Below are 13395 nucleotides of genomic sequence, written 5' to 3'. Positions count from 1 at the left end.
ACGTAAGAAGGGGGCTCCGCTTCTCTTTCTCCCTTCCACCCTCTTTTCATTTGCAGATGTACGGCTGCCATGTGGCTCTGCATGCTTCTACTTCTAGACGTTGGAAATGTAGAAGGTGGGTCTCGTTTCAGCTGCACTGCGGCTGTTTCATGCGACTCACTAGCTTGTGTTGTCCCACACGGACGAATAATATGTCGCAAATTTCAAAGCCTTTGAGAATATGAAATACAAATGTTTATCTTGGTGACCACAGTATGGTAACTTTGGACAGAACATGGCTAACTGCCTAAATGATAATGACTTTCTAACAGGAAAAAATGAAGCGAAAATTCGATGGAGAGTTGAATGTATTTGCATATTTAAAGAAAACGTTGGAACCGCTTCAAAGCACTTTAAGGTTGACAATTGTACATGATGTATCTCTCGCTCTGTCATTTTCAGGCAATGCTCCCAACATTGACTACTCACACAACATGAGAGTTCTCAAGCTTCCCAAGGAGACACCCGTAGGTAAGCGTACAGGGTTTTGAGCGCAAATTTCTCTATCTGTGCCTTCTGAAGCAAGCTCTTACAACGCCATTACGCCACGAAATGACGGCTGCGTCTTATCTGTGGACACAGTATTTCTATTAATCTTTGTGAAAACTGATGAGTTGTATAAAGGTAGATGGAAAACAATTACTTCTGGTGAGGCACGTTAAAGCACGGATTTAATGGCGCAAAGTTGCATGTGCGCGGTAAAAAACACTGCTCTATAGGGCTTCGGTTTAATTTCTACCACCTGAGATCCTTTAATATTTACTGAATTCTCACTGCACATGGTGGTTTCCACATTAAAGCAGCCTAGGTTCCATCACACTAATTGTATTTAACAAAAGAAAGCGCTAATCACTGAACCACCAGGCCTAAGGGTAGCAGTCACGGTTGTCTTTTTATTTTTCTCGTTTTTCCTTGATTTAGGCTATATACTTAGTAATCATATTGTACTCTACTTCGATGAATAAAATGTAGCAACTAAATTATTGTTTGAGAAGCTTCTCAGTTCGGCAAATAATTCAATCCGATTTCTTTTTCCGGTGAAGATAATGTTCTATAGTTCAGCTATTCTACGCGTCAAGAACTAAAGGGCATGCGCACTTTTTGTGTGTGTTTATGTGTGTGTGTCCTCTATGTAATGAGATAGTTTACGTCACAGGTATCAATTATTTTTCAGTAGAACCAGAGTTAAAACAGAATACGTGAATATAAATACCAACGACTAAAGCTAATAATATCGTGTGCGCACGCAGCGACAACAGAACAAACATGATGAACGTCTGCACTTTTTTCGGTATGTTACATGCTGGAGTTCTAAATTTTAAGCAGAAAATAAACTAAATCATACTTCTTGTTAATATTGATTTCATTGGATGCGATAGAAATGCTTCGTTATAGTAAGCATATGTTGTTCTTATTTTTTTTTTAGCTTTACCCGTAATCCGATCCGTATTACTGAGCAAAAATATGCTCTCAGTCGATTATTGAATCCCTCAGCGTTGCAGTCTAGGGAATCTGTTTCAGATTTCAATCAGTTTTTTATTTCCACTGTATATATATTGTGCATGCTAAGCATCCATTTTTCACATTTCATGATCCCAGCTCCTTACAATCCGCTACAGAAACCGGCATGATAGCATGGAACTCCAAAGTCGGTTTCTTTAATATTTATGATCATAGCTTCACGCAACGTAACAATGTTTCTTTTTCTGCCTTCCTCAAACACTCTAAAAGAAAATGAGATACTTTTTTGTCGCTGAGCACTTTAATGCCTGTGGCTGCCTGACGTATGGAATAGCAACTCAGAGCCAACAACGTACATTCGCAACCGCAATCAACATCAGGTGTATTAATTAACAAATACTACAAAGCATAAATATGCTATACACAAGGAGGTCCCGTAGTCAGAGACCTTTATTATATATTCAAGGCAGGGAACAGCAGACAAAAATACCCGCACATCACGAATTCAGGGCTGAGAGCGTTGAAATTCAGAGATTCTCAGACATCGTGCTCGCATATAAGCTCCACCTCTGGCACTTATACCTGTTAGTCAGGAAGCGCAGATTTCGTCGGTCGTGGGCTGTAATGGCCTCTCTACATGGGGAGGGTGCAGGCTCTCATTATTCTCGTAAACTGAGCGTGCCTATTGATCCAGAACGCACCGAAAGTGTTGAAAGAGTTTTCTCGGTGTTTCGTGTAATCGATTAAGAGTATAGGCTCCAGTCACTTATTAGAAGCTCTGTAAGTATTTATAGCAGCAAACTTAAATATCCATTTTTTTCGGCTGAAAGTGTGGGCGACACTTTCTTGCCTGATAAATGCATTCCTGTCGCTGTTTTGCCGCTGTCTGCGCTGAATAAAATGTTCTGTATAAGCTTCGTGGAAAGCCGGCATTGATTAGGCCTAAAAAGAAGTTTAATTCTTGAGGCCTATATGCAAAAAACAATTTTTTTTTTCGAGTAGAAACACCGCTAAGAAACCCCCCTTATTTGGCTTCAAAAAACAACAACTTTGAAATATTCTCGTTATTTCTGCAGTCATAGTCGCGTCCCAAAATTATCGCTACACTTGGAGTGCGAGCCAGTGATATGAAAGTGACGATAAACACGAAATTGCCGTTTGGCTCCAAGGCAAACTTCTATTGCTGGTTGTTCGGTAAGTCGACAATGTGGATGGCGCATTCATGCGTTATACATAATAATGGGCCACACATAAGTGGCTACCCCTTCGCTTCACTCACTGAGAAGTTTATTCTCCATCTGACCTCCCCTTCATAAATGCGCAGGCACAATCGTGTACCGGCTAAAAGGGTCCGACGCCGACTCGGATGTGCTCACGTTCGGTGCTCAAGATGCTGTCGGCAAGGCACTGTTCCAGTTCCGGTCTGTGCAGTTTAGCCAGGCGGACGTGATCCTCAAGAAAACACTCACGGTACGCAGAGCACCGACCTTTGTTCTTTCCTCTCTGAATTTGAGAAAACTGTACGTTCATCTCTCACCTTGATTTCGCTTCTGCATGCATAATTCTACGGAGAGTCATAATTCTCGATCATATTACCGGAATGATTTTTCGTGAGCACCCGCTCAAACGCACTATACGTCTGCAAGAAAAAGCTATACAGGTCCTACCGGAACTTCCCAGTCGAAGAAAACTTTGTTCTGGTCCGGTATTCAAACCTGGAACCACTGGCTCATTTACACGGTTGTTCTGCAAATGAAGCTAGCCATGACGGTTAGCATATGACAGGGCAATAATGAATTGATCACAACTGGCTCGGACCACGGATCAGGGTGAATGTTTCTTCAACTGCGAAGTTCCTGTCGAAACTTTACAGTTTTTTTTTTTGTTGCTGAATGGCTGAGCTTAGTTAAATCCTAACGTATATTCATTATTTATAGAAATATACTCTACCTAGGGGTATCCTCCTGAACGCTCAGCCAGTTATCAGTCATAAGCCATCTTAGAATACAAAAAGGTGCGCTGTATCTGTACTGCGGATCAGGAACAGAAACATTTTTCAGCACAGCTTTCAAAACGACATCAGGTAAAACTTCGTCATCGAATGCGATATTAAATACCGTCAATATCGCGTGATCAACGATCGTAAGCGTGGCGTAGTGATGAGCGATACTGATCAGAGAGCAAGAACAGTTACACCTAGTGTGTACGCGTCCTGTGCACTATCTAAAAAGCGTGCGCGATTGCTCCGCTTTGCGGGCGCGCCCCTTTGCACTTTGGTCACGTTGACTAATGCACCCACAGACACATTCACAACCGAGTTCTCGTCCTTCTTTCTGTGAGTAAAGCTGCGGTACACTGAAAGCCTGCTTGAGGAACGAGATTGGAACCAACGAGCATTCACCATATCCGCTCTACAGCTAGAGTGCTGGCATTGTCAGCATCTTTCGGAACATCATTTGGTCTTATTTGTTTTCGAAACACATTGCGATATCCACGCGGGACATGCAAGCAACAGCGTTCAGTGGCGACTCTGTTTTGTATTGTTGTTTTCTAAATGTTGTGATGAATGTTTACAAAGGAAGGATGGACATAGTGGGTATTTCCTTATGACTAAATGTTACGATTATCCGGCGACCATGACATTCGTGCTGAGAAAAATTAAGATTTCATATAAAGTAAGTATACAGAATAGTTTCCTGTTCCAGCCTGACTTAGGTTTTACTGTGCTTCCCCTGCTTGATCGCATTGTGCAGGAGGAAGAATACACAATACAACTGTTCGTCACAGATGGTGCCGAGGTGAGTAGTGCTGCTTTCTATTTGCCGAATAAATCCAGCACGAATACACTTCAGTGTAGAACTGAACTACAGGTTAACCCCACTCAAACTCTTACCTTGCACTGTTAACTTACTGGTGTTTAACAACCATGTGACGATTGCTTTACAGAGCAGCAGTTCGTTAGTACCAAATGTTTATTAACGCTAACGAGCGAGAACATGGTACGGAAAAACATGACAGTACTTTCTCGCGGCTGTTTTTTCGCACCTAATTTCTCGTATCCTGCCTCCACAGTTAAAATTTGTTCGCGTTACTGTGAACTCGTCAATCGCTGAAGAATGCAAAATTTATCTGGACTGTTTAGCAGCCTCACTTTTGCAAGCACTTTAAAAGGGAAGCGCATTCTTAGTAATGCCTTCATTTGAAAACCGTTTTCTATTATTCGCGTTCGCAGACAACCGAAGTAGAATCAACAATTATTGTGACCAATGGGACCGGCCTTCCCCATCCTTTTGTGGATTACAGCACGCTCCTGCGAGTTCCGGAGGTGAGCCAATGTTTCAGCGCGCGGATGTTCACACCAAACCACTCAATCTACACTTCTCTGTCCCACTCATCGAGAGACGCAGTGATCACATGTACGCCAATCGCGGCATTATTTAGGCCCAGATAATTTGAAGTTTGAAGTTTGAAGTTTATTGTATTTCAAAGGTTAACAAAACATGAATACAGAAGGAGGTCCCAAAGTCAAGGACTGCGGAACGGGACCTCCTATGATGATTATTGAAAAGAAATACATATTGAGCAGTTGCAGAAATTATACAATATTTCGCATCAGTGGGTTGGGGCGAATGAAACATGAATTAGTACAGACGCTATTGATGTAATAACAAAGAATAAATACCTAATCACATAAAGAAAACATAGGAAACAATTCATAAAAAAGATATAAAGGATAACACATGAACAGATTACCTTGAAAATTACGATAAGTGTGATAACAAAAACTGACGAAGAGCGGATTTAAAGGCAAAAATAGTTAATGATTGTTTGATAGTTGTAGGTAATGAATTCCAAAGAGTGGTAGCAGAGAATCGGACTGATTGTTTCCCATAATTAGTGTTTGGTTTAGGTAGCAAGAAGTTGTTGTTGATGGCGAAACGTGTGTCCGTACGACGCGGAATTTGATCATTGGTGGTTAGTGAGAATGGAAGTAGCTCTCTAACAGATTTGTACATTAGGATACATAAACTGTAGTCGATTATTTTCATTACAGAAAGAATATTGTGTGATTGGAGCAAACGAAGGGCATTTTCTGATCGGTGACTACAAGTAATAATGCGTATAGCTTGATTTTGGATAATTTGCAGGGAAGATAAGTGCGAAGGGTACGTGTTTCCCCAAGATGAAATGCAGTACTGGATGTGAGTGTGGATGAACGAGTAATATAGAGAAATGAGCGTGGGAATATCAAAATACGGCCGAACTTTAATTAGCACTCTAATGCCATAAGCCATTTTACGAGAAATAGATGTGATGTGAGTCCGAAATTTTAGATGTTTATCAAGTTCCACACCTAAAAATGACACATGATCAGAAGCAAAGATAGAATTAGAGCCGATGTTAACAAACGGGGTTTCGCAGATAATTTTATGAGATGAGCTGAAAACTATAAAACTAGATTTGGATGCATTAATGGACAGCATATTATCCCGGCACCAGCTTAATACAGTGTCTGCATCAGCATTCAGTTTTTCAACCACAGTGTTTATGTGTGAACCCGATGTTAAGATGGTGGTGTCATCTGCATAAAGAAAACAGTTAGAATTATTAAGGCGCACAGGGAGGTCATTAATGTACAATAAAAATAAGAGAGGACCAAGAAGTGAACCTTGCGGAACTCCAATGTTTGTGGTCTTGTATTTTGAATATGTCTCCGATATGAATACCGCTTGTTTTCTTTCGAATAAATAGCTTTTGATTAGAGTAAGGGCAGGCCCAGTTATTCCGATAGCGTCAAGCTTATTGAATAAAATAGTATGGTTAAGGGAATCAAATGCTTTGGAGAGATCGATGAATAATGCACCAGCGATGTTACCCGCATCAATGACGGATTTAATTTGATCAGTGAGAGCGATCACAGCTAATTCAGTAGAGAATCCTAATCTAAAACCAAATTGGTTAGGCGAGAGAATGTCAAATTTCGATAAATAGCTATTTAGTCGGACAACAATGGCTTTTTCGATGATTTTACTGAAAAATGACAGAATAGCTATAGGGCGGTAATTTGAAATGTTATGCTTATCTCCCTTTTTGAAGATAGGAATGAGCTTAGTCTTTTTCAGCGCAGTAGGAAAAAATTCCGGATTTGAACACCAGGTTAATAATGTGAGCGAGGACATCGCAAATGAGATGAGCAATCATCTTTATGTGAGAAGAATGTATATTATCCAGACCTGGACTGGTGTCCTTCAGATTGTGTATTATTTTGCAGATCTCGTCAGGTGACACAGGAAAAAGGAAAATGCTATGGGGAGATCGATGTAATGTATAACTTATAGCAATGTTAGAATTACCTGATGGTAAATCAAATGAGTCACTAAACGCTTCAGCAATGTCTACCGGGTTGCTAAATGTTATCTCGCCTGAAGAAATTGCAGATATGGGAACTTTTGTGGTGGTTCTATTTAGGAATGCTTTAATAATTTTCCACTTCTTGTTAACGTCATTTCCGGCTAGATTTAACTCTCTTTCATAGTATTTTTTCTTAGCTGTTGTGAGGAGCATGCTTAATAAATTAGAATAATTCTTATAGCGTGCTAGAAGTCTCAAGTTGAATGGTTGTTTTTTGCTCTTTTTGTAGAGGTTATCTTTTTTCCTTAAACTGTTTAATAGGCTGGAAGACATCCAGGGATTAATCGGAGCTGAATATTTTTTATTGCGCGTAGATACAGTGGAGCTTTGATTAACAGCATTAGAGATATTAAGAAAGAACTGGTTAAATGCATTATCAGCGTCTTCAATGGCCTTGATTACTGACCAGTCAACACTGGCAATCCGTTCAAGGAATAATGCAGCACTCAGTGTTTTTTTAATGCGGAGTGTATGCCTAGCCTGGGTAACATAGTTATCCAGCTGAATGAAAATAGGGCAGTGATCAGTTAAATCAGCCTCTATGACACCTGCGTCGGGGGCGGTTATTAGGTTGGATAAGGCGTGATCTATAAGTGAGCTTGAACCACTCGCCGAAACGCGAGTCGGAATGGTAATAAGATTTTCAAAACCATGAATGTTTAAAACATCCAAGTAATCTTTATGTGAAGGGCAGTTGGGGTCTAATGTGTTAATGTTGATGTCACCCATTATAATTACATTTTTGCGTTCCATAGATAACGCGCTTAAGACTGAGTGTAAAGCTGAACAGAAATCTTTGACAGGAGATGAGGGTGATCGGTATACGCAACCAATGATTAAATTTTTTTTATCTCGTGAAAAGAAAGATTCATCCGGTTCAATCCATACAGATTCACAGTTTATCACTGCAAGAGCTAGATCAAGTCGGCGGCGATAATGATAGCTAGAGGAAATAAAGATTGCTGTGCCACCATGAGCGTTGTCGTTACGATGGCAGTATTCTGCGCTGTAAGAAGGTAACGAGTATAGTTCTTTATCAGTTTCGGACAGCCAAGTCTCGCTGACGCAGATAACGGAGAACTGGTGTTGAGTAGCTGATAAAAAGTTAGCAATGTCGTCCGAATGTTTTCTTAGACTTCGTGCATTAAAATGAATTAAAGATCTACAAGAAGGGGAAAGGTAAGATTTTAGGTTTGAAGGCGTGAAGTACGAGGCCATCCTAATGAACGAGATGGGCAGAAAAAAAGTACACAATCTTAGGTGAAGATCGACAGATCGGACTCGGATTTAATACGGAAGACATGGCTATTCTCTGACTTACGTGCCAAAATTTGACAGTTTTTCGTCCAGAGATACAGCCATCCCTTTTCTTTCTTGAGTGCGCGTGCCTTAGTGAGAAGTTTTTTGTTTTCCATGGTGAGGTGGTCATTTACGTATATTGGATCCTTTACTTCCCCTGAGAAACCAATGCTACCAGTGTCAAGCCGTGCCTTGCGAGCCCTTTCCAAGAAGTCATTTCTTTTGGAGCGGGAAATGAATCTAGCAATAATGTTCTGTCCTGACTGTGCAGGGACCCGGTGAACGATATCCAAGTCAGAAGTGTCAACAGGGCAGCTAATTATCTCTCCAATTGTCGCCACAATTGTAGCGCAGTCTTCGCCCTGTGTGCACGGGACACCTTTGATTTCTATGTTATTGATTCTGGAATACTGATCTTGATTAGCGATGCGATTTTTAAGCATTTCGTTTTCGAGTTTGAGAGCTTTGTTAGCAGCCCGAAGTTCAGCTTGAGTGTCCTGAACTTTTTCCACCATATCATTCAAGAGCGCGAGGCTAGAATCCATGTTAGAAACTTCCTTATTCAATCCACTCATGTCAACTCCAGATTCCTGAAGCTTAATAGTTACCTTTGCAACCAGTTGATTAACTAGTTCACTCATCCTGGCCTCAAACATAGCTTCCAAGTTCTCTATTTTTTTTGCTAGTTCGGCATTGGTTGGCATCGTGAAAAAAGGTGCATAAAGTACACAGCGACGCAAACAGAGTTAGCAGCAGCAGTGGTTGCAAGTCTAGGTTGACTAAAGAACAAGAGAGTAAAGGCACCAACCTGGGTGAACAGTAAAAGATGCTTAGCGGTAGATTCGATGACCGCAACCACTGCTGCAATGAAGCTGGGGTACAAGAGGCGATGGCTTTTAAGGCTGCAAGCAGGAAGTTCGCGCAGGCGCTTCAGCGAAGGCACAATTCCGGAAGGTGACGTCTCGAAGATGACTATTCAGTACGCGCTCTTTGACACGTGGCGGGGCGCAGACCAACTTGCAGGAAAACGGAATGAAGTACAGGTACTTGGGACGTGCAGGGGCTTGGAAACCTGGGTGAACAGTAAAAGATGCTTAGCGGTAGATTCGATGACCGCAACCACTGCTGCAATGAAGCTGGGGTACAAGAGGCGATGGCTTTTAAGGCTGCAAGCAGGAAGTTCGCGCAGGCGCTTCAGCGAAGGCACAATTCCGGAAGGTGACGTCTCGAAGATGACTATTCAGTACGCGCTCGTTGACACGTGGCGGGGCGCAGACCAACTTGCAGGAAAACGGAATGAAGTACAGGTACTTGGGACGTGCAGGGGCTTGGAAACCTGGGTGAACAGTAAAAGATGCTTAGCGGTAGATTCGATGACCGCAACCACTGCTGCAAATCATCCTTTTCACTGCACTTCTCTACTCGTCATCCTGGCCGGGCCTTTCAGGTAATACCGGGGCACCAGTGATTCGCAGTTCAGGTAAATGGAAAGAATGAAGCCTAAACAATCGTTGCATTATTGAAATCGTAAAAATAGTGGTAAGAAGTAGACCTATTCGTTATAATTTTTGACTTCTAACGCGAACCAGCGCTCACTTTTTTAACCACGCATGCTTCATGACTCATTTTTATGAGCGGGCTAGTGGGAATCAAGCTTTTTTTCGTTCTCGGTTTTGCGGATGCTGGCTCCTCTCGCATAACGCCCCGCGCCGATATCGATCAGGCATTTCAAAGCAGGTAAGTTCTTATAAAACATTGAAAAAGAACAATTAAGGCTGAAAAGGGGTCATAGTAATGTATGAAAATCGATGAATTCTGCCTGAAGTCGATGCTGCAAAGCGGTTGTGACTAAAATACGCCCAGAAAATCGAAGTTTATAGCGTTACCGATTCACCATCGTGTACCGCTATCTAACATTTCTGCATTAGATGTAATGCGCTAGATTCTTTCTCTAACTCGTTATTTCACGTTCAAGTCTGGCTATAGTTGTGCCAAGCATGCAGTGATACCTACATCGATAACCTCCCTATCATCGTGCCTACTGGTATCGCTCCAGGCGAACAGCGGTATTGCCAGTGCCAATGGTCTTAATCTTGATTCAGTATTGTCGTCTGTGGACTGTTCGGCACTGCTATGAGAACTCAACCCAGTAGCCTGTGCGAATCACTCTGCGTGGCGTTTCTTAGCGATTCACTTTAGTAATCCATTCACTATCGTCATTGGAGCCTCTTATCTTACCCGATAACATCTTTGGCGCGTTCAAAGGCCCGACGAAACCGATCCACAGTCATAACCCTAGTGATATTTATTGTTTTTGCAACTACATTGCCTGCCTTTATTGCCGCTGCACGCATGTGAATACACCGTCATCAGGTAGCGCACTTTCTTTTGCGACACACGAAACCGAACTGTGATCCCTGTTTTCTATTACTAATTTTTTTGTTCAGCGAAAGTATTTTATTTCCTTCCTTAAAGGTTACAATACACTTTTGGCATGATCTGTGATGTCGCAAAACATTTCAGAAAATGTAATCATCATCTCACTACCCCCTGTTTCTCTTCAAACGGGAAGTCTAACGCTGTCAAAATATTAAAACCTTCTTTCGATGGTGCATTTCTTTGCAGAACACCAAGGTCAACAGCAGCATCGGATACGTGACAGCAAGGGAGAGGGAAAATAGCAACTTACCAGTCACCTTTGAACTCAGGGTGCGCCACCGTGTTTTGTTTTATGTCTATTGATTGTGCTATTTCAGGAAGAAATAAATATAAATGACATCACCATAAAAAGCATCCATACTTTCGTGCACTGTTTACCCGTGCAATGATCGCCTCCTGTACTTAACCGCATATCATCAAAAGTTCAGAGCAGGAAAAAGTACGAGTCCCATAAATGAACATAGGTCTCATTGCTAAATATACTCACATCTGCAGAACTACCCCATACTTAGTGTTCAAGAACATGAATGTATACCTTAATTGGTGAGTGCATTCAGCCACACTTCTCGCTATCACACATTGTTTTAGAGACAGCACTCAGCGAGGAATTAACTTCAAGAGTTTGTTTCTATATAAGTACGATATCATTCAACTGCCTATACAATCCAACAGCCACATATGCATGAAAATGTATTTTAAAAAATTGTTTGCAACGTGGAATGCTGGCCACTTTATTGAAGTATATTCGCATATTACCCTCCTATGAGAGCCTTTATTTTCTTCCTTTTTCACTTAATTTTGTTTCAGTCACTTTTACACCATTTTTCAGTTTCTGCGTCCTACACTCGGGTCAAAAGCATTATTATTGGACTTTCGTTTCTCAACGCAGGGCTCAGACAAGTTCAAGATTCGCTACGAATTCGGACCACGTGGCACAAGCAAGGCAGTGATCCAACTAATCGAGCTTCTGGACTATGAAACCCGCAAGGTGTATGAGCTGGACGTCCTCGCACTGGTAAGGCTTCCATTTTATAATGGGGTAGCTAGGACAGCTAATTAGTGTGTGGAAGGTGATAGAGGCACTAATTAAGCAAGTAGTGATTAAGCGAGTTCCAAAATACACGCGCACGAACGTGGACCTAAAAGAAGAACCGCAGATTGAGTTCATAATCGCAGTCGCGAGATGCTCTTAACTCTTTCCCTACAGTGGGCGACATGCAGTTTTCTGTAGGTTTCAGTAGATTCTTTTTCTGTAAAAACTATCTTGTCTAAAATTTTATGCAATGCGCAAAAAGAAAGCTAGATAGATTGGCGTTTTAGGCATAAAACTTTCAATATGAGGTTGTGGGTTGTAACACACAATTTCCCAAAAACCAGATTTTAGAAAAAAGTTTAACAAAGCTTGACGAAATGCCGTTGTGTATGAAACGACAAAAATTTTAAAATTATTTAGAGGTATACAAAATACAGAGCATTATATTGGCCACTCCATGTGTAAAAATAAATTTTCAGTATTTATTAGTGCTCTTGATGCATAATGAGCAATCAACGAGAGCCGCTGCAGAGCGCCATGCCGGAATAGATGCCCGGTTCCCTTCTTGGGCAGAACGCCACTCCCTGTTTTGAGGGAGGCAAGATATCGTGCTCAAATGATGTTGCCATCCTGGGAATGAGATAATTGACACCAACACAAAGAAAGCATCCAGAGCGGTCCCAGACGCATGCAAAACAGGACAATAAAGTGTGGCCGCCGATGCTCCGGGCTGGTTTCGATCGTCATCAAGGTCGGAACTGAATTCTGACGATAAGGCAGCATCTTCAGAGTCGCTGCTGCTTTCGTTATCGATAAAATTGGTCGTAGAGAGTGTGGAATCGTCAGAGTTGTGACGTTTCGAAGCGAGCGTCGTCGATGCGGATGCCGCCATTTTCGCATGTGACTTCAACGCTGCCGCGTGCTCGGAGCGCGTTAAAAAATAGCTACCTCGCGGAAAAAAATTTAAACAGCAGAAAAATTTAAGCTTCAGTTACCTGACTGTATGCTAGATGGCAAAGCGTGTCCGTGAGCAACGCGAAAAGGTTCAAAATGTGCGCGCGAAGTCATCGTTAGTGGGCAAAAGATGCTCAATAGGCGCGGTCGGGAAAGAGGTAAATCAACATCAGCATCAGCATCATCAGCCGGATTATGCCCACTGCAGGATGAAGGCCTCCCCCATATTATTTCGACTAACCTGGTCTCGTGCTAGCTGCATCCAATTTAGTTCTGCGAGCTTCTTAACCTCATCAGTCAACCTCACTTAATGCTGCCCCTGCTACGCTTTCCTTCCATTGGAGATACAATTTTTTACCCTTAGCGATCATCGGTTAATCTCTTTTTTTTTTACTACATGCTCTGCCTGGGCCCGTTTCTTATTCATTTCGACTAGAATGTCCTTAACTCGAGTTATTTCTCTGACCCACTCTGCAGCCTTCCCACGTCTTAACGTTACACCTACCATTTTCCGTTCCATAGCGGTCTGCGTTGTCCTCAACATAAGTACAACCCTTTTCGTTAGCTTCCAAGTTTCAGCCCCATATGTGACTATAGGTAAGATACAACTGTTCTAAACTTTCCTCTTGAGCGATACCGGTAAGCTGCTAGTCATAAACCACGAGTACTTGCTAACTGCACTCCATGCTAAGCTTATTATTCTGGTTATTTTCCTCTCATGGTCTGGATCTGCGGTTACTACCTGTCCTAAATATACA

At 41.9% G+C, this 13395-nt stretch overlaps 1 protein-coding gene across 2 annotated transcripts in view; it reads left to right on the top strand.

Annotated features, from left to right (window-relative positions):
• The window catches only part of Cad86C (Cadherin 86C), a 120354-nt gene that overhangs the window by 54810 nt on the left and 52149 nt on the right, over positions 1-13395 (top strand). For both annotated transcript variants that reach the window (XR_014708672.1, XM_084608959.1), the window contains exons 2-8: positions 57-115; positions 442-510; positions 2825-2970; positions 4254-4298; positions 4733-4825; positions 10837-10920; positions 11540-11665. Coding sequence is in view for 1 of the 2 variants with exons in the window: in XM_084608959.1 (XP_084465085.1) it covers positions 70-115; positions 442-510; positions 2825-2970; positions 4254-4298; positions 4733-4825; positions 10837-10920; positions 11540-11665 (609 nt within the window). In the remaining variant the exon portion in view is untranslated. The remainder of the gene's footprint in view (positions 1-56; positions 116-441; positions 511-2824; positions 2971-4253; positions 4299-4732; positions 4826-10836; positions 10921-11539; positions 11666-13395) is intronic.

Source organism: Amblyomma maculatum, chromosome 7 (assembly GCF_055883805.1).
Source record: "Amblyomma maculatum isolate TAMU_Amacu chromosome 7, ASM5588380v1, whole genome shotgun sequence".
NCBI classification, from domain to species: Eukaryota; Metazoa; Arthropoda; class Arachnida; order Ixodida; family Ixodidae; genus Amblyomma; species Amblyomma maculatum.
This window is presented reverse-complemented; position numbering and strand designations above follow the sequence as displayed.